Source organism: Macaca thibetana, chromosome 1 (assembly GCF_024542745.1).
Source record: "Macaca thibetana thibetana isolate TM-01 chromosome 1, ASM2454274v1, whole genome shotgun sequence".
NCBI classification, from domain to species: domain Eukaryota; kingdom Metazoa; phylum Chordata; class Mammalia; order Primates; family Cercopithecidae; genus Macaca; species Macaca thibetana.
Window position 1 is genome coordinate 150,039,781 of NC_065578.1, and position 22,743 is coordinate 150,062,523.

Consider the following 22,743-nt stretch of genomic DNA (forward strand, 5'->3'; position numbering starts at 1 on the left):
TGGTAACATAATTTTTATGAAAAATTACTATATTTTCAAAAACAAAAAAAGTTAGTGAAAGAAGTGGCATTGTTTCACATTTTTGTAAATCTTGTTAATGTCTGGATTAACAGAAGATAGCTAGACTCTCATATCTGATTCTGCTCACAATCTGTTGTCATATGTTGTTTCGGATGAAAGATATGAAGGAAATGTCACATAGATAATGTAACTGAAAAAGAAACAAGTATTAGCCTTTTCAAATAATTATGAATATTGTTCCCTGATACTACACCAAAACTCAACAAGTGACAGTTTTTTAAAGCTTAGTTGTAATGTGGAATATAAAATCCTATGAATGAAATTTTTGTTTCTGTTACATTCAAATCCACTGGTCTCTCTTGCACACTGAATGGATCTTTCACCTGTGCATGAATTTATAACATCACCCATTGGTCATCCTGAAAATATTCGTTCCTTTAGTTACAAAGATCTTCCAAATGTTGACAGCACATTTCATTATCCCAAAAAATCATATGTCAACATTTCATTATCTACTAATCTCATCAGAACATTCTTTAAGTATTGGGAAACTGTCAAACCCAAAGTGGCAGATAGAGGTTATCGGAAAATCCTAATTTTGAATCAAAAACTCCAATTTTATTATTGGCAACAAATAATATCAGTTGTTTTCCTTTAAGTGTCAGCTAACTTCACTCCTTTTCAAGAAAAAAATGGGCCAAATACACAAGTCTGAATAATGACAGTTTGTCAATTGTTCTTTTAAGCAAAATGGTGTCCCATGAAAAAACCAGCTAGTTCAGCCAATGGCTCAAACAACTGCACAAGTGCTTTTCCTCCAGACGACCATGGTAGTTCAGGATGCAGGGTGCTTTATGTATAATTCTCGTTCTTTCACACAGCATATTAAAAAGACAAGTAACAAGGGTTAAGATTTAATAAAATTAACAGTTTCTACTACTTAGGAAAAATTAGCATTGGTTTTATAAGTATGTGCAATGAGTACTGTTACAGTTTGGTGACACTGCCTTGATTCATGCCCAAGCACAGCAGTTTCACCTACCACGGCTTTTGTATCATCGGGGCAAATGTCACCAGGGTGAAAAGACAAAGAATGTTCTGGCATTATGATCAAAATAGTTTTGCTTTATGAACTCCCTGAAAATATCTCAGAAACACCCAGAGATCTGAAGATTACATTTGAGAGTCAGTGATCTATATCATTAAATAAGATTGACAACAGAGTTATATAAAAACTAGTTTAGAAATAACTATGAGATCCGCATTCACCACTGAACGTTATCTGCCAAGTTTCTCAGAAAAAAAATTAAAAAGAAAATGATTTCCTCAGGATTATATACTAAATCAAAATTAAAAGTGAATTAGACTATACAATTCTAGATCAGGGATCAGCAAACTTTTTCTATAAAGGGCCAGAAAGTAAATTATTTTAGGCTTTGCAGGCCATATGTGGTCTCTGTCACTACTCAACACTGCCGTTATAGTGCAAAAGCAGCCATAGACAATATATAAATGAATAAGCACGGCTGTGTTCCAGTAAAACTTTATTTAGACATTGAAGTGTGAATTCCTTATAATTTTCCCATCACAAAATCACAAAATCATATTCTTTTAATTTTTTTAACCATTTAAAAATGCAAAAACTATTCTTAGTTTTCAGGCCATACAAAAAACAGGTGTGGCAGGCCACATTCAGCCCATAGAACATAGTTTTGCCAACCCCTATTTTAAATTCAAATTGCCTACTTCATATCAAATAAAGTAAGTTAGGGTAAAAACATGTTACTGGCCACTAAGCCCAAATTTCTAATCAGCTTTAGATGCCGCTTTGGTACCTTGTCAATATATATCCTCATTTTCAACTTTTTTCAAGTCCTTAGAATGCCCAAAAAGAACAAATTCTATTCCCAAAAAGCAACAGATTTCATTAAACCGACAATCTCAAATGAGATTCATTGAGCCTAGTGAAAATCTTTTCAGTTCTCTGACATTTCAACCATACAGACAGTAACAGTACTTCATAATAAGAATCTTTTATAGCAATCCAAGTTATTTATCTATTATCCTAAGAAATATATATAAATTTTATGAGATTTTTCTTAAATCATTTTAAACATGTTACGTATTTCAATGTAAACTTATTTCCTAAAATGATGCCAATATATAACCTAGCCCGTTGAAACTAATAAACAGATAAGGTTGAAAAAAGTTCTGGTTTATATAGCTAATCACAAAAGAAAGGAAATGCTGTGTTAGAGATCTCTTTTGTCTGTTCTCTGGTGTCTTGTCACTACAACCTTCACACCATCTATCACATTGTTCTGTTTCATGTTTTGCCCCATTTTTCCTTTTAACAATAACAATAACACCAAAGGGCAAGAGGGCAAAGTTATGTATACTCTGTTTCTTGGCTTTTGACCACAAAAAACTAGTACCATAGTCATATTTCCTCTTACTTTTCAAATCATATTTTATTAGCAATGAGAATCATAATTAAATGAGATTAGATCAAAAAAGTAAGACCATTAAAATACCTAGAGAGAAAGACAGTAAGATTAAGTAAATAAACATTCCATACAAAGTGTTCCTTTTTAAATTCTAAATAATTTCTTAATTCAGCATCTTTAAAAGCAAGCACACATACACCCCAGCAGATAAAAAAGAGAAATTTATATTGCCAAACCAGAAGAAGCAAAGATAAACAAAAAGACATTTATTTTAACCTTTTTAGAGGACAATTTGCCAATGCATATCCAAAGTGCAAAATTGCTTCTTTCACCCAGAAATTCAGCAATTTATACCAAAACCAATCAGAAATGTAGAAAACAGATCTACATACAAGAATGTCCATCTGTCCATCACAAAAATTAGTAAAAAGGTGGCAATAACAAATTCCTAACAATAGATTATAATACCTCCTTATGACAAAATATTATACAGCTATTAAAATCATTTTATAGAATATTTAATGCTAAAGTGTCTTTTTGATATATTATGCAAAAACAACAAACTACAAATGAGTATGTATACTATAATTCTACTTTAAAAACAAACACACATACAAAAGAGGCTTGAAAGACACACTATTAACAGTGATTTTCTGTGTATGGTAAGATTACAGGTAATTCTATAATATAGATTTTAATAATATACTTTGTGTATGGTAAGCCCTTAAGCTCAGTATCTGAAAGATACCAAAAGAGATGCATCAGGGGCCAACATTGGGAATTTATTTGAATAAAAGAAAGTTATACAGGCATCATTTGTGAAATATAAACCTATATGGATCAACCATCAGCTAGTGCCAAGAATTCCAAACTTAAAAAAGGAGTTAGACATGAGTATAAAGACAGATCTGTTTAAAGCAGGCAAACCCCTGACACCTCTTCCTTGCCCACCTTATTCCTTTAACTCTCCTCTTGAAGCTGCACCTTACCATGCCTGAAAAGCCTAACCCTACCATATCTCCTCGACCATACAATGCAACTAATCATCTTCTAGTACTCACTGGTATCTTTCTCTTCCATATTTAAGCAGTTTCTAAATTCTCTTCTTCTCAATGAAGTATTTTCCGGCCAGTTCAAGGAAGATAACATTTTAAAATTCCCTTCACCACCACAGCAATGAATCTTATTTATAAACACATTATATGTAAATATTCAATGCCTAATTTATATTATATAGTTAACACATCTGCTTAATACAGTGCTTGTTCAACTCCTAGAAATCACACTACGATTCAACTTATTTTATACAAAACTACATGTAAGTATCATACGAAGCGCAAACTAGCTCCCTAAAGCCCAGAAAGAAAGTTAACTCGTAAGATACAGGGAGCAACACGCAAGTGACAGGTTCTCAGTCTAGGTAGGAAGGATACTGTGGATAAGGCAGGGCAACCACTGACATTTGATATAATATAGAGACTATTTGTCAAAAGTTAAACCAACCTGAAGTCAACCCCATACTTAAAGAGGCCCTCTGGGCCATCGCAAGAGTAAAAGGTGCATCCTTCACCAACACCATCAAGGCAAAAACCTAAGCTTTTTTTGGAAGTGATACAAGGGGAAAAAGTCAAAGGTTCTATGAAAGCGTTCTGCCTCCAGGTTCGTATCACAGAAATTCAAGTCTCAGGGCTATTAGAGGGCCCCAGGTGACTTGTTAAAAAGCAGCTACAGACATAGGCGTTTATTTAGCATCCCAGTTCACCTACCTACCCTTACCTCTGTGCTTTGAACTGCTCAGAGTAGGGCAGTATAGTGAAATCTGTCTAGGACACCATCTCTGAAAGACAGGCCCCAGGGGAACAGGTTGAGTTGCCATAGAATAAATCTTTATACTATAAACTATCAGAAATCTGTATTTGAAGACCATCTGTAAAAAGAGATCGGTTTCCTTTAGAACAACAGGTGGTCTCTCATGGGTGACTATATATAAAATACATGGCCTCATTATTATTAGCTGATAGCTTTCACTGAGCCCTGAGGTTCAAATATTGCCATAGTCAACAAAAAGGAATTTCTATTTTTCCTAGTAGCAATGACTCATGCTCCATGCACAAAGCAAGTTATCTAGCCAGCAGAACAAAGGTTACCCTAAGGTAGAAGACACACATATCAGTTTCCATTAAGAAAGAAGCCCTTATAAATATGATTTTAAGTGAATACCTAAATCTAAAGCTTAATGCTAGTTAAGATTCCTGTATGTGATTCCCTATTCATCATTTAGTAATAGCTATTGTTACAAAAAAGAACGTTTCCTTTCAAGTTTCACATTTTTATAACGTTCTTGGGTCATGTCTACAGTTCCTTGAAAACGTATGGAAAGAGCATCAGAATATCTCGTACAGATCTGGAAAAACAACAAAATAAGCCCAGAAAACAACACAGCAATCTTAATTACAACCCTAATACTGCTATTTTATCATAATAAAGATCCACTGCTTGGCTTCATTTTTTACCAAATGAACTTTGTACTCTGCTACTCTCCATAACTTTCTCTAGCCTGCAGGATATCAAGCCCATTACCAGTACGCAAGTAGCTCATGCTGAATTTTCTATACCAAATATGCCTTCTCCCTGCCTCCCCTCCATAAAATGGAATCTCTTAATTTCAAAATATGGTTCTGTAAGTGCTATCAAATACCTGGAGTACCTTAGGCACATGGCTAAACTTCTCTGAAATTCAAACTCTGTATTGTAAAATAAGACATTTAGGTATATCATTTCTAATGATTCCCATGGCATACCATGAATATTCTGTTATTTGTTCCACCTAACCCCCAAACTCCTAATATCCAATATTATCCTCAATAGCCCTAGAATTTTTAAGAGCCAATATTTATCATCGGTGTCATGTGTATAATTTACACACACTGGTACATTCTCATTTGTGGTTATCTTGGAAAAAAACAAATGACCTGTTCTTTTTTGTCAAGCTCCACTACCAAAGAAAATTCAATTAGGGGCAGAGAATAAAATTAAGTTGGGCAAATAAGCACATAACAGAAAACAGAATGTCTTTCAGCTGAGTATGCAAGAGATATTCTAATATACTTAACACCAAAGGGCCTAGAAAAATGCCAGTAACAAGATTTAGAGTTCTCATGCTGCCACCTAGTGGACATTTGCACTTAATTTTACTTTTAATTTAAATTACTTGCACTTTCTATACATTTACATTTAAATTAATATTTAATACTTTCTATATTTTGTCAGCTTAAACTACACCATGTAGTAAATAGGCTTTAAGTTTGTCTTGAAAATAGATTTAGGTTATTAAGTAACCAATCATGTGACAAATATTCCTATTTAAAATAACCTTCCTCAAAGTGTCAAAGTTTAAATCTATTAAATGAAAACAACACAAATAATAAGACATAATGGTATTTTGATACAGAAGATTTTTTTCTTTTTTTTTTTTTTTTTTTTGAGGCGGAGTCTCGCTCTGTTGCCCAGGCTGGAGTGCAGTGGCCGGATCTCAGCTCACTGCAAGCTCCGCCTCCCGGGTTTACGCCATTCTCCTGCCTCAGCCCCCCGAGTAGCTGAGACTACAGGCGCCCACCACCTCGCCCAGCTAGGTTTTTTTTTTGTATTTCTTAGTAGAGATGGGATTTCACAGTGTTAGCCCGCATGGTCTCGATCTCCTGACCTCGTGATCCGCCCGTCTCGGCCTCCCAAAGTGCTGGGATTACAGGCTTGAGCCACCGCGCCCGGCCCAGAAGATTTTTTTCAAACTTAAATAACTATACACCTTTCCAATTAGACCAACCCCTGCTTTGAATATAATCAACACTATTCAATTCAACACAGTTTAATCACAATCTTCATGTCTATCTACACATGGGAAAGAATTATCAGGTGACTGTAACCACAAAGATAAATTGAGTGATCAGCTTATTGTATGTAGCAGATCTTAAAAACTAATATTCTTAAATGTCTCCTGGAATAACAAAATCTACCCCCACCTGCCATCAAATAAACATACAAATCTTGAGCTTAATGTCATTTAAGGGATCCGTTGCAAAGACCAGCAATAGATGCTATCCTCAAAATGTACATTTCATTTACTTTAAAACGGTTAACTCAAGACAGTTTAATAGATCCTGTCGTATCTCTCCAATTGTTACAACAAGCATTTGGGGAGTTCTTAATCCACAATTTCCAGCCAAAAAAAAGTGGGGGTAGATTTTGTTATTCCAGAAGACATTTAAGTATATTCATTCTTAAGATCTGCTACATATAATAAGCTGATCACTCAGTTTTTCTTTATGGTTACAATCACCTAATTATTTTCTCTCATTTGCTGCATGAACCAGAAAAAATGTCCCTCCTCAAACTGAAAAGTAATGTGTTAGGAAGAGGAAATGACACAGGTTACCACATGAGACTATACCAATATCCAAGTCTCTGATATCGAGGCCAGCATGGCAGTGAAGCAATCTATGCCCTTCAAAAAGGCCAACAGGTGAAAGAAATATGTCAAGGAGCTCAACTGATAAGCACCGATTTGGGCAGGTTTCCACAAATGTCCTAGTAACTTCACAGCTAAATTTAATTCAAGGAAAAGACGTAAGTTGAAACAGACATAATGGAAATAAGATGTTAGCAACAAATTACATCTTCTTTCATCTTGGAAAAAATATAGTTTAACTTCTTTGAACAAAGGAGATAAAGAGTAACCAGGATTTCATTTTTAAAATGTAAAACAGTATTAACTTTTTGTTTAAAAACCTACTAAATAATATCCTAACTTTTGATTTCATATTAAACAAAATATATTTACCAGTTTATCACCAAATTATTTTTTTACAAAACCTTAAAGGGGTTTCTCTATCCCATGCTACTACAAAGTAACCGTGATTTTAAAAAACAGGCCAGGCACAGTAGCTCACACCCATAATGTCAGCACTTTGGCAGGCCAAGGCAGGAGAAACACTTGCATCCAAGAGTTCGAGACCTGCCTGGGCAGCAGAGTGAGACCCCATTTCTACAAAAACTTTAAAAAGAAAAATTAGCCAGGCATGGTTGTGCCTGCCTGTAGTCCCAGCTACTCAGGAGGCTGAGGAAGGAGAATCACTTGAGCCCAGGACATCAAGGCTGTACCCAGCCTGGGTAACACAGTGAGACCCTATCACAAAACAAATAAACAGAAATCCAGATCTTCATGTTTTCCCCAGAAAACTTTCATTTCAAAGTATATTAGGATCTGTCGACTGCATTTTTAAGGTATTAACAAAAATAATGATCACTTCACCTCTACATCTGTTCTCTGAGAAGTGATCAACTTGCCATGTCACTCTAACTGTAACTAAAGAACATTGAAACAGCAGACTATATATTAAGATTTACCCCCTCCGGCTTACTCCACCAGCTAGCTAATTCACAAATATGAAAAATGACAATCCACCTTTAAAACACGGCTTAAAACAGTACACTTAGAGAAGTTTTCAAGGGGTGAATCACTTTCTCACATTTTAGCTCTAAATCCAAAACCGAAGCATTTGTCACCACGATCCCTCTAACAACCCTCCATTTTGCTGCATACCTGTGGGGCTTGGCTGGCTGCTGACTTTCCTGCTCTTTTACTACTAGATGTTCCTCTCCCTGGTTGTCTCCAGAGTTTGCAGACCTTTTGGTATTAAGTATATCTTCCACTTTCCCACTATGCCAAATAACCTCAGGATATTTAAAAGCCATTTTCCCTATCAAATAACAATGAATTCGCAAGCTATCTGACACTTTGATCTATCTGTATTTATCAATCTAGTATCTTTCCGCAGGATTAATTTGCCAGGCATACAACTTTTAAAGGGAGGGGAGAAAAACAACATAACCATTAACAGCATTTCCAGTTCCATGTTTTTCATTCTTCATGGATCACAGTGTGTTTCAGAGATGGTAACGTAGTTGAAAAACTAAACCGCACTGACAGGATAAAATGTCAACATTCTTTTTAGATGTCATAAGTCGTTTTCTGTGTTTTTAACAGAAATGTTGGCCCCACTTTCTCTCATAAAAGCACATTTCTAAAAGGTAAATCCTTCCAAAGAAAACACATCTTTTTGAAACTTCAGAGGTAAACTCTGAAACCACTGCTTTAGGAAGGGTCACCCTTACAGCTCAATTTGCCTGAGGCTGTCCTGTGTCATGTTTGTGGCCTTGGTATAACTATTCATAGCACTGTCTATAATTCTCAGAAGTGTCCCAGTTTGGACAATAAACTACATGCTGACCCTGGCTTTAGGTTGTGTCTCCTTCAGCATTAATACAGCCATCTGTTCACCTTGAACAGCCATCGATATTTTAGAATACCATCCCAAGCAAACTCATTCCTAATAATTATGCTTCTCCCCTTCTGGCCTAGACTACAGCAAAGAACAGAAAGATCTCTGCAGAGCTTGCATCCATGATTGCCTTACACTAAAATAGGCTCCCGAGATACTCTTCTCTCACCATGGTTGACTCCCACCTAGTAACAGAAGCTTACAGTAGGTATCAGAAGAATATAACTACTCCCGTATCACAAAACCTTTGATTCTTCTATCAAAAAAACAGAGAAAAGAAACATTCTGCATTTCTGACTATTGTACTCTTCGTTGAACACTCTCATAATTTTTTTTTTTTTTTTTTTTTAGACGGAGTCTCACTCTGTTGCCCAGGCTGGAGTGCAGTGGCATGATCTTGGCTCACTGCAACCTCCACCCACACAGTTCAGGCAATTCTCGTGCCTCAGCCTCCCAAGTAGCTGGGATTACAGGCACCAGCCACCTTGTCTGGCTAATTTTTGTATTTTTAGTAGAGACGGGGTTTCACCATGTTGGTCAGGTTGGTCTCAAATTCCTGACCTCAAGTGATCCTCCTGCCTCGGCCTCCCGAAAGTGCTAGGATTACAAGCGTGAGCCACTATGCCCAGCCTCTCCTACAAATCTTTCTAACTCTCCTACTTGTTCTGTATTGGGTGTCACAGAATCAGTATGGAATCAAGTGGAAAATGGGTACTCCTCTTTCTCAGGAGTAGAGAAACTGAGGCAACAGCCAGCTTAGGTTATCCGGAAAAGTTACCTTCCAAAGAAACTAGTTCTATTAAAATCACATTGGGATCCCAAGCAGGCACTAGATTTTCCAAACCTTCACAAGGATCTCTGATTAAAATAGGTCACAAAAAAGATTATTTTACCACCACCCCCCCCCCCCAAAAAAAACCATAATAGATTATAAAGTAAAATTACTGTCAACAATGTTTTTCTATGACCCTGGCAGAATCAGGGTGGAGTCAAAGGTATTGAGAACTCAATGAAGACCCCTGGGCATGTGGGCCCCATGCATTACACAGAACACAAAGTTTAAATAAATAGATGTTAAGTCAATGGAAAATACAATGAAAAGCAATAAAAGCTAACCACTTCTCAACATGGTAGTACCAAAAGAAAAAAAAATGTAAGTGCATCAGCCCACATAATAGATAAGAACATGTTGCTATTACCAAATCACGATGGAAATTTACTGTAACAGATTTACGTCAGTGTGGCTGCTGCTGTATGACAGAGTACATACCCTCACAAAAACAGCACTACAATGAGATGATGGCTACCTCATCCTCATAAAGCATCCTCCTCCACCATAAATTCTTACCGAGATAAGAAATACTATTTAGTCTATTATTTTACCTTTAATAAACCAAACTAAGCCAGCTAAAACAAATCTAACTAGCTACTTTGATTTTAAAAACCCCTCCTACCCTTGCCCCCAAATCTTTTTTTAATACCGTAACCTTCCCTGAAAAAAAACTAGTTACAGAAATCCAAAGGCTGAAATGTACATATTTTAATTTTCCTATAAATTCAAGTGTGCCTTAATAGAGGAATAAAACAAGAGATTAACCATTCTTGAATGAAAGTGATTAAAATTTGATTTAGACTCATTTTATCTAAAAACTTATCAAAAACACTAAAACTGCCTTAGGGTTTATTCTTTCTGGGTAAATGACTAAATCTCTAAAGCCAGTCTTGAAATTAATTGTCTAAAAGTCAGACGCGCTAAAGAAATGAGTAAGGCTTTTTTTCTTTTTTTTCTTTTGAGACAAAGTCTCGCTTTGTTGTCCAGGCTATAGTGCAGTGGTGCAATCTCGGCTCACTGCAAACTCCACCTCCTGGGTTCAAGCGATTCTTGTGCCTCAGCCTCACGAGTAGCTAGGATTACAGGCGTCTGCCACCACGCCAAGCTAATTTTTCTATTTTAGTAGAGACAGGGTTTCACCACGTTGGCTAGGCTGGTCTCAAACTCCTGACCTCAGGTGATCCACCCGCCTGGGCTTCCCCAAGTGCTGGGATTACAGGCATGAGCCACCATGCCCAGCCAAGTAAGGCATTCTTACACTAGACAATACAAATTCAGAACTACTCATTACACATTTCATCACCTCTAAGATGCCATTAATTGGAGGATTATTTTATATACCACTAAGACAAAAAGCTGTCAAATAAATATGATATCACTGACCCAATATCATGCACCCAATATCAGTGACAGTAAAATGTGAAGAAAAAAGGTATCTTAGAGTCAGTGAAATACCCTCAAATTCCTATATACATCTGTGTTTTTGCAATGCAGATATGATTTATAGTCTTCTGCAATCAAAACCTTCAAAATGCAAAAAAGTTAAAATCTCTTACCTTCTGTACTACATTCAGGAAAGGTATCAATGAGGGAATCTGAGTGAGCTTCAGCAGGACCAATTAATTCAGAACTATCATTAATTATTCCACCCTAAAAAGATAAGAGCAATTGTGCTTCATTAGCATTAAGAGCATAAACAATACTAAATTAACAACAGTTATCCCAATTAAGTATGTGTAAAAATTTACAGAAATGACTATACTGATCTATTAAACTAGATGACAAGCGTTTTCAAAAAAATCAATAAGTATATCAACATTGGTTCATCGACTGTAACAAATGTACTACACCAACCCAAGATATTTAATGGCAGAAACTGGGGGCTGCGGGGGAAGAAGAGATATTGAGAAAACTCTGTACTTTCTGCACAATTTTTCTATAAACCTAAACTGCTCTAGAAATACACTATTATTTTAAAATTCAATAGGAATACTATCATGTTTAAAATAATATGTGGTTTTTCATAAAAGTATATTATGTTAACTCTACCCAAGTACTCATTAAGCAAATGCAGAAGAAGGAAAAAAAAAAAAAAAACATGAACTAAAGAATATTGTTCAGTATCCTTGGGGACTGGTCATTTTAATTAGTGATAAATGATGGCCCATCAGGAATTCATTGAATTTTATCGTTATACCCTACAACATATCACACAGCACCTCAGGTGATCTGAGAAGCCATTTAAAGTTTGAGAACCACTTGTATACAATTATAGGTAAAACTAAAAAAAAATTAAGGTACTTTCAGTAGAGATATCTTTTAAAGATATAAAAAAATAGAAAACTGATTTCTCTATGTGGCCATCATTTTAATTCCCTATTTAGGTTTGCAAATTCACGCCTCAAAAAGTTATCTTACTCTACATGCAGCTAGAGAATGATCATCAGACAAGTAGTGGTGGTATGATGTTGTGCTATGGCTTTATGAAGTGAATGCTCCAATCACGATATAAGAGCTTATAATCCTTAAGTAATTAAAACAATAGCTCTTCTGCTCCTTAATATCTTCCCTTCTACCTTCTACCAACAGTTCTATCCCTCCAAACGCTACTAACAGAATAATAAAGCTCAAAAGAATTACAAGCCCCCATTTTCTCTCTACTTCAGCACAAAAAAATTAAATGACTATCTTTTTTCTTTTTTTTTTTTTTTTTTTTGAGACGAAGTCTTGCTGTCTCCCAGGCTGGAGTGCAGTGGCGTGATCTCAGCTCCCTGCCTCCCGGGTTCACGCCATCCTCCTGCCTCAGCCTCCCGAGCAGCTGGGACTACAGGCGCCCGCCACCACGCCCAGCTAACTTTTTTGTATTTTTAGTAGAGATGGGGTTTCACCGTGTTAGCCAGATGGTCTCGATCTCCTGACCTCGTGATCCGTCTGCCTCGGACTCCCAAAGTGCTGGGATTACAGGTGTGAGCCATGGCGCCCGGCCATTAACGACTATCTTTACCTAATCAGAAGTCCCTTCTCTGTCAACTTAATTTTAAGGAATAGAAATTGGAAATGGTCCCTGTCAAATTACCAAATTTTACTTCCCTGAGTGTTATGTGAACTAAAATTTTAAAAATGATTATTCTCTTTAGGAACAACAATGTGTATTACTTTATTCTACCCTTTATTACAATATTCAGATTACAGCTTATATTTGAACTTTTCTCCAAAAAGAGTATCTATTGTAGACTAAGTCATCTTTTAAACAACATCCAAACCAAATCAAGATTTTCGAGTATTCCAGAGAATGTTAAAAGACAAAATAAATTTTAAAAGAAAGTATATTTCAACTATTAACTACCTCTTCTACCACTAGGTGTGCGATTTAAGTTACCTACCTATAAAATGTCTTCTAAGACATTATTTTATTTTACATATTTCATGCAAAATAAAAAATATACACAAAGTATTTAGAGCAATGTAGGCACTCAATAAGTGTTTATTATTAGTTGACATAAGATCTTCTTGTAAGATAAAATTTAAAATGCAAAAAGAGTATCTATTGTAGACTAAACCATCTTTTAAACAACATCCAAACCAAATTAAGATTTTCAAGTATTCTAGAGAATGATAAAAGACAAAGGTAATTCTAAAAGAAAGTATCTTTCAACCATCAACTACCTCTTCTACCACTAGGTGTGCGATTTAAGTTACCTACCTATAAAATGTCTTCTAACTAAGACGTTATTTTATTTTACATATTTCATGCAAAATAAAAAATACAAAGTATTTAGAACAATGTAGGCACTCAATAAATGTTTACTAGTTAACATAAGATCTTGTAAGGTAAAATTTAAAATGCAAAACGTTTTAGCTCATAATCCTAAATATTTTATTTACCTAGTTTAACAAACACTGTTATAAAAAATAAATAGTAAAGAACAAATATTTAATGAAACACAACAAAAACCGTTATACAGGAACTAGAGGGATGTAGCAGTAAAATAATGCCACAATCCTAATTTTAAATTTCTAATTCAAAAATAACCTTTTGGGTGTTTCTGAGTATGCAGTAAAAAAATTTCACAGAAATTCTGGGATACATAGTATCTCAAAGTTTTTTTGTTAATGAAGAGTCTAACAGGGAAGGACTTCTGGTATAGTGAAGTTAGGAGATCCAGCAAATGCTTTCCCCAAAAGGCAATTATAAATCTGGAGAAATCTGTCAAAACCACCATTGAGGGCTCTGGAAATTGACTAAAAGCATAAAGCAAATGAAACAGTGGCTACTGAGAAACCACGGAACCACAGGTAAGAACTATGCAAGTCTGTGATGTTCTTGCCTCGGTTCTTCCCAACCCCCATGCCAGCTGGGTGGTGACAGTAATTACATAAAGGCAAGGCAAGTCTTGAAAACCAGCAGGTTCAACCCGTACTGATTAGGCCGGGCGCGGTGGCTCAAGCCTGTAATCCCAGCACTTTGGGAGGCCGAGGCGGGCGGATCACAAGGTCAGGAGATCGAGACCACAGTGAAACCCCGTCTCTACTAAAAATACAAAAAATTAGCGGGGGGGCGGTGGCGGGCGCCTGTAGTCCTAGCTACTCAGGAGGCTGAGGCAGGAGAATGGCGTGAACCCAGGAGGCGGAGCTTGCAGTGAGCCGAGATCGCGCCACTGCACTCCAGCCTGGGCAACAGCGTGAGACTCCGTCTCAAAAAAAAAAAAAAAGAAAACCAGCAGGTTCACTTTTGAGGAGGCTAACATGATTTGGATTGAAGCACAGAAAAAAATAAAAATCCACCCCAAATATTATTGTCAATAATAGTAGCAATCTCAGGGCCAAACATACAGCAAGGAAAAGTGATGGCTCAGCACGCCTGACGCTGCAGTCAGGAAAAGACCAGACAGTAGGGAGATCCAGAAAAATAACATAGCCACAGGGGGTCTTCATAAAGCTCACTACCCATCTATGTAGGGACCAGAGAGGGGTCAAGCTATCCACGAATACCTGGCAAACCATGAGACAGTGCCCAGGCACAGAGGAAATTCGAGACTTCAGAGGAAGTAAAAGCCAGGGCAAATTTTAAAACAGCTGAGACTTTGAAAACACATTTAAAAATCATCAGCATTAAAAGGAAAGCATATAATGCACAGGCATTTAAGCACAAGCAATGACCGAGCACTGGCTGACCACACAGCTATGCTGACACAGGTCTAACCCCTACATAGCCTGGCTTAAAAATAAAATTAAAATTAAATATTGGGCAGAGATATCAGCAGTCACACACTTCACAGGAAATGGACTCCACAGATTTACTACAGACTAAACACATTAACAAAAAGTGCTAGTTACTAAACACACTAACGTAAAATGGCAAGAATCCTCAGGGAGAAAAGAACATCAGAATCTAGGGTTCTATAGTATATTATCCAAAATACAGATTTTCCAACAACAACAAAAAAAAATTACAGGACATACAAAGACACAGGAAAGTATGTGACCCAAACATGGGAGGTAACCAGTCAATCAAAACTATCTGTGAGGGGACAAAGATGTTGGACTTGGCAAAAACTTCAAAGCAGCTATTAAAAATATGTTCAAATTATCAAAGGAAAACATGATTAAAGAATTAAAAGGACTATGACTCATGAAATAGCAAATATAAATAAATCAAAATTCCTGGGTGAACCTTCAAAACATAAATATATGTGGCCAGGCGCGGTGGCTCACTCCTGTAATCCCAGCACTTTGGAGGCCGAGGCAGGCAGATCACGAGGTCAGGAGATCAAGACCATCCTGGCTAACAAGGATGGTCTCTACTTAAAAAAACCCCGTCTCTACTTAAAAAAAAAAAAAAAAAAAATTAGCCAGGCGTGGTAGCCGGCACCTGTAGTCCCAGCTACTCGGAAGGCTGAGGCAGGAGAATGGCGTGAACCCGGGAGGCGGAGCTTGCAGTGAGCCGAGATTGCACCACTGCACCTCCAGCCTAGGCGGCAGAGTGAGACTCCATCTCAAAAAAAAACCATAAATATATGTACACACATACACACCCTCTAAATCTCTAATTAAAAAAAAAAACCTCCCACCTAAATTCCACTCCTAGTATATCTAAGAGAAACAAAAATACATATCTGCACAAGAACTTACATGTCAATATTCATAACAGCACCATTCATAATAGCCAAAAGGGGAACAATCCAAATATGCACCCACACACATTGTAGATAAACAAAATGTGGTATATCCATAGCCACACAAAGGAATATTACACAATCACAAAAAAGAATAAAGTACTGACGCATGATACAACATCAATGAACCATTAAAACATACTACTACATGGGAAAAAAAAACAGTTTCATTCAAAATACCATCATAAGATTAAAATGTTTACAAATAAGTTTAAGGCAAGAAGCTCCAGACTTACACCCTGAAAATTACAAAACATGGCTTAAAGAAATTACAGAATATCGGGCCAGGTGCAGCAGCTCACGCCTGTAATCCTAGCACTTTGGGAGGCCGAGGCAGGTGGATCATGAGGTCAGGAGATTGAGACTATCCTGGCTAACATGGTCAAACCTCGTCTCTACTAAAAATACAAAAAAATTAGCCAGGCATGGTGGCGGGCGCCTGCAGTCCCATCTGCTCAGGAGGGTGAGGCAGGAGAATGGTGTGAACCTGGGAGGTGGAGCTTGCAGTGAGCTGAGATGGCACCACTGCACTACAGCCTGGGCGACAGAGCGAGACTCCATCTCAAAAAAAAAAGAAAAAAGAAAAAAGAAAAAGAAATTACAGAATATCTAAATAAATGTAGAGTCGTTTCATTTTCATGGATTGCAAGATAATATTGTTAAAATGACAACTTTCCCCAAACAACTACAGATTCAATACAATTCCAATCAGAATTCTGAGGAGCAAGCCAAAATAGCTCAGCTGGGAAAGCATCAAACTGGAGGATTTTAGCAGGTGTTTCCAATACCTTCAGCCAGGTGTGGTGACTCACACCTGTAATCCCAGCACTTTGGGAGGCTGAGGCAAGAGAATTACTTAAGGCCAGGAGTTCAAGACCAGCCTGGGCAACACAATGAGAACCTGTCTCTACAAAAACTTCAAAAATCAGCTGGGTGTGGTGGTGCATGTCCCAGCTACTTGGGAGGCTGAGGTGGGAGGATCCCTTGGGCCCAAGAGTTTGAGGTTAAAGTGAGCTATTATTGTGCCACTGCATCCCAGCCTAGGTGACAAACATGAGACCCCAATTCTTTAAAAAAAAAAAAAAAGTAAAATAATAAAATAATTTTTAAATTCTATGAGAATTTTTTGTTCACATGGATAAGCTGACACTAATAATTTTTATGGAAGTTCAAATAACTCAAAATTGTCATAACAATTTTGAAAAAGTAAAGTAGGCAAACTTACACTAGCTGACTTCAATACTTAAAAAGCTACAGTAATCAAGACAGTATCGTATTAGGATAAGAACAGGCACACAGATTAATAGAACTTATCAATAGTCCAGAAATAAGTCATCATATTTACAGTCAATTTATTTTCAGCAAGAGTCCCAAGGCAATTCAATGAGGATAGTATTTTCAACAAATGATGCTCAGAATATTAGATATACACATACCAGAAGATGAATTTAGACTGTTCCTTCACACCATATATAAAATGAACTAAAAATGAATCATAGACCTAATTGTAACATTAAAACTTCTAAGAATAAACACAGAAGAAAATCTTCATGACCCTGGGATACTCGAAAAGTCCTGGGTATGACAGGCATAACCCAAAAAAGAAAAAAATATATAAATTATACGTCATCAAAGCTAAAAGCTTTTGTGCTTCAAATGACACCATTAAGAAAACTAAAAGGCTACACAGATTGGGGAGAAAGTATTTACAAATCACTTATCTGATAAGACTGTTTATACAGAATATATTCAGAACTCTTACAACTCAGTGACAACCTAATCAAGAAAATGGGTAGATTTTAATGGACATTTCACCAAAGATATATACAAAAAGCATAGGAAAACATGCTCAACATCATTAGCCATTAGGAAACTGAAATTAATACTATGGTGAAATACCACTGCACACCTGCTAGAATGGCTACAGTTAAAAAAATCAGACAATACCAAGTGTTGGTGAGGCTGTGGAACAACTGATAAGTTCAGACATTACTGGCTATTTTCCATTTGGAAAACAGTTTGGCAATTTCTTAAAAACGTAAACTTACCGTAAGACCCAGCAATTCCTCTCCTCAGGAATCACCCAAGAAAAATGAAAACATATATCCACACAAAGATTTGTATGCAAATATTCACAGTAGCATTAGTCATAACAGCCAAAACGTAGAAACATCCAAACATGTCCATGAATTTATCAATGAATAAAGAAAATGTGGTATTATCTATACAACGAAATACATTTCACAACATAAAATAACAAAATACTGATACATAACATGAATGAAGCTCAAAAACATTATGCTAAGTGAAAGAAACCTATATACATATGTTGTGAACAAAACGCTCATATATTGTGTAATTCCATGTATTTGAAATGATGAGGAAAGGCAAATCTACAGACAGAACAAGCTGGTTGCCCCAGGCTGGCAAGCAGACACAGAAGTGAGGTAATGGAAATGATCTAAAATTGGATGCTGGCCAGGCACAGTGGCTCACACCTGTAAACCCAGCACTTTGGGAGGCCGAGGCAGGCGGACCACTTGAGGTCAGGAGTTCAAAACCAGCCTGGCCAACATTGTGAAACTCTGTCTCTACTAAAACTACAAAAATTTGCCAGGTATGGTGGTGCACTCCTGTAATCCCAACTACTCGGGAGGTGGAGGCAGAAGAATTGCTTAAATCCGGGAGGCAGAAGTTGTGGTGAGCTGAGATCTTGCCACTGCACTCTACCCTGGGCAACACAGCGAGATTCCGTCCCGGGGAGAAAAAAAAGGAATAAAATAAAATAAAATTGGATGTTGGTGACAGGTGCAAAACTCTATAAATTTACTGAAAATCAGTGAATTATACACTTAAAATTAGTAACTGTACTAATACTAATAAATAACCAACCAGTGAAGAGTATGGGATGGAAAGGTGTAGATAAAACAAGTTTAGCAATATACTGATAATTTCTGAAACCAGGCAATGAGTCATAGAAGTTCATTATACTATTCATTCTACTCTTACATATGTGGTTTTTTAAAGTAAGTAAAGTTTTGTAAGCAAGTGGCTATATGGTCATTTGCATGTGGCATCATCAACGTCTCTAAAGAGAAAAATAAACTATGATACTATAGCACACCCTGTGAATTAGCTACCCCAAACCTTCCCCACAACCTTCATCCATGATCAGAACTAGAAAGCTAAGAGTCACCTTCCCAGACTCCTTCAAATTAAGGATGGGCATGTGACCCAGTTCTGGCCAATGAGATGTTAAGAAGGACTATCTCTAGATCATGTTTCTGGGAAAGCTTTTAAAAACTGGCATGTTTCTTTTGGCCTTTTGCCTTTCACACCCAAACCCAGAAACCTATGTCATTGATGACATTACTGAGCTCTATACCAGCCCTGGACTACCTTCCTCACTCATACATCTTGTCATATGAGAAATAAATACCTTTTTTTTGTTCAAGCTAATGGAACAAGTTGTTTTTTTTTGTTTGGTTGTTTGTTTGTTTTTGTTTTTTTTTCTTGCTTGCTTTATTACCTCTATTTAAAATGACTGAATACCACTGTTGTGATATTCCCAAATCAGTATCCTGTTCCTGCCTAGCACACTGTTAAAGAAAGTTCTAAGATACTTTCCAAGATTAGTTTGACTTCTCTTAAACTGTCCAACCTTTCACAAACCCTGAAACTGACAGTCTCATTTCCCAGCGACTTCCAGCAATGATTACAATCACCAATTCCCAGATCCAGAAAAAATAACAATGAACACGTAACTTTTACTTAAATTGTTTAAAGTCTTCAAAAGGACTTCCATAATGCCTAATTTTTTTTAGCCATATGGCATGTGGTAATTGGCATGACAGCTTTTCACAATTTCTATAAAGCAATATTCTTGTTTAATAATAAAGTCTTTTTCCATAAAAAACATACTCCCTGACACATAGAAACAATTGTAACAAAGAACAGCAAAGAGCTAAATACTCTATCAACTTGACTTGGCCTTTATCCTAAAGATCTGCATAGGGCCATAGGCAGAAACCACATTTATTATCTCAGCCTAATTTGCAGAATGGTGAAAAATTAAGCAACACGGTCAATCATCAGAAATGTTATTTTTACTCTTCTATTACTATCATTATTTCTATTACTGTAAATTTGCAATGTCTTTCAAAAGAACTTTCTTCAGTAGATGAAACAGATCATAAAAAATAAATTCCTGGGTGACGAAGCACTGGCAAAAATAAATATATAAACAAACAAACAAATAAAATAAATAATCTGTGTAGATCCACTAAAATCAGAAAAATTAAATATTCCACCTTTCATACATATAACTGGTTATAGAGTCTAAGAAATTTAACTTACACAAGTGAGATTTTAGTTAAAGAAGTAAAAACAATTACAGCACAATCACTTAGATTTCTTTTTTTTAGAAGGCTAACTCAATGCAACAGGAAAAATGTGGTAATTAAATACAATGATATCAACTGACAACATATATCGATTCAGTTCAAAATAAATTAGAAAATTATTATTAAAAATGGTGGGAAAAAAAAGAAAACTTAAAAGAAAGCATCACATGTCTAGGAACTTAAAACACTAATATCTAATCATCTCCAGCAATATAATTTGCACTGGTCTGCTCTCTAAAACTATGCAGTTTTATATTTTTGTTATATCTTTATCCAAGACAATACAATTATAACAAATTTAATATAGACTTACAGTGGCTTATATTCCAAGAGTAATCTGCCACTGAAAGACACTTCAAAAAGTAAAGGTAAGTACTGGAGTTTCATGATACTTCATTTTTTTAACGTATTTCAATTATGACAGAGTGAGTTAAATAATCTCTAAGCTCTTTGCATCAATTTTTTAAGATCCATGAATCAAAAATACTCAGGAGTCTGAGGCAACAGGAGGCTTGAGCCTAGGGACTCAAGGCCGTAGTAAGCCATGATCACACCTGTCAATGGCCACTGAACAACAGGCTAAGCAATAGAGCAGAATCAGTTCCTTTAAAAAAAAAAAAAAAGCATAAATTTCTAAACAAGAAATAGGAGATATGCCATAAGCATTATTATAGAGCTATTAATTTCTACTTTTATAGTGAATAACGAAATTCAAAAGTAAATGGTATTTTTTATTTTACTTTACTATGAATTACAAAACAAAAGTATTTAATAAAATAGAAAATATTCCAGAAAGACTACCAAACCTTGAAAAAATCTTCAAGCTGTTTACTATTGTAAAGAGCAGGAATATTGGCAGAGAACTGTAGCAGGTCTTCAGCACATTGTCTTCTCTCTTCGATAACAGTTTCATCAAATCGCCCTACAATTAAATAAGAATCAACTCTTAAGGGAAGAATGATCAAAAACTGGTTTATGATAGTTTATGTCCACAGATCAGAAAGTAGCAGCAGGCCTATCACTTAGTTGCTTTGCTTATTATGCAAACTTCTGAAGTCAAATCTAATCTCTACAATTAGAATCAGCAGTACTCTCGCTAGAAAAGAAAATGTTTCTGATAAAACAAGAGGCAAAGGTGTCAACTGATAAATAAACGGTATGTTCATAATTTAGAGCCTGTCAATTTAAGAAAGTTACCATTTAAGAAGCTGGTGATTTGAAACTAAAGTTGAAAAGAGAATTTTAAAGAAGTGAAATGGTTTTCTATAGTAATCTAATACTGTAATTACTCATATAATTTTCCCTTTTCTACTCTTTTTGATTTACAAAGGGGCTGAAGAGAGGAAATTATGAGAACATCTGTATTATCAGTGGGGTCAAAAACCTCAGCTTGAAGCAAAAAGCTTTTATGCTAAATTCCATGTGTGATGCTGTCAGCATACATAACAGCATGCTTGTGAGAAAAAAAGAACACACATACAGCACCAGCCAGTTCTGCTTTACAAGGTGATCAAAAGGTGGTTTCCATAGAATTTTTAAATGATATATACAATTTGAATGTTGATAAGACATTTTCAAATATGATCATTTTGTAGTCCTCTTAGATTAGATTACCAGTTGACATTTATCATATGCCATGTATCATACTGATTGCAATAAAAAAATACAAAATCGGAAACGTAGCATCATCACATACTTAAACATTTTAAGTGCCTTTGCAGAGTATTAACAGAAAACTGAGGCATAAAGAGATTCCTAGTTATATAGGCAAGGCAAGTGCCTATATGACTGGCAAGTGAAACTGAACCACTAAAATATCCTCTGCCCAGTGTGTCTCATGCTTATGGTTAAGTGTCTATTTCATGATAACTAAAAGGATCTGAGTTCAAACATTACCTTTATCATTCACTAGCTGTAAAATCTCAGGCAGATTATTTCCTTTTGTAAAATGTAGGAAATGAATAATGTACTTAAGGTTCCCAGTTCCCTACCAGGCACACAGTAAGCATTTAACAGCATATTACAGTTCTTTGAATCTTCAAGTTCTATCATAGTGACTAAAATACAGAGCATGCTAGCAAACTTTTATTGACTGTGTGAGTGAATAATAAAAACTTTTAAAAGCCATGTAAAAATAAATAAATAATTGACTTAGAGTGAAATGTTATCACAGACAATCTTCTTTTTTTTTTTTTTTTTTTTTGAGACACAGTCTCACTGTGTCACCCAGAGTGATCTCAACCTCACTGCAGCCTCAACCTCCCAGGCTCAAGCAATTCTCCCACTTCAGCCTCCCAAGGAGCTGGGACTACAGGCACATGCCACCACAGCCAGCTAATTATTTTGCAGAGAGAGGGTCTCACTACACTGCCCAGGCTAATGTCAAATTCCTGGATGCAAGTGATTCTCCCATCTAGGCCTCCCAAAGTGCTGGGATTGCACTGCAGGCATGAGCCACCATACCCAGCCTATAACAGGAAATCTTTACAGTGGATCCATACACAACCTCTTAGGCAATGGTTCATG

At 36.2% G+C, this 22,743-nt stretch overlaps 2 protein-coding genes across 17 annotated transcripts in view; one reads left to right on the plus strand and one right to left on the minus strand.

The window, feature by feature from the left end:
• SPATA45 (spermatogenesis associated 45) overlaps window positions 1–22,743 on the plus strand; it is an 800,921-nt gene that overhangs the window by 515,652 nt on the left and 262,526 nt on the right. The window lies entirely within an intron of this gene.
• RPS6KC1 (ribosomal protein S6 kinase C1) overlaps window positions 1–22,743 on the minus strand; it is a 212,977-nt gene that overhangs the window by 138,951 nt on the left and 51,283 nt on the right. For 14 of the 16 annotated variants that reach the window (XR_007719871.1, XR_007719872.1, XM_050761602.1 and 11 more), the window contains 2 exons: window positions 21,024–21,139; window positions 11,195–11,288 (listed from right to left, as the gene is read on the minus strand). Coding sequence is in view for 4 of the 16 variants with exons in the window: in XM_050761602.1 (XP_050617559.1) it covers window positions 11,195–11,288; window positions 21,024–21,139 (210 nt within the window). In the remaining 12 variants the exon portion in view is untranslated. The remainder of the gene's footprint in view (window positions 1–11,194; window positions 11,289–21,023; window positions 21,140–22,743) is intronic. The other 2 variants (XM_050761686.1, XM_050761678.1) reach the window with 1 other exon arrangement.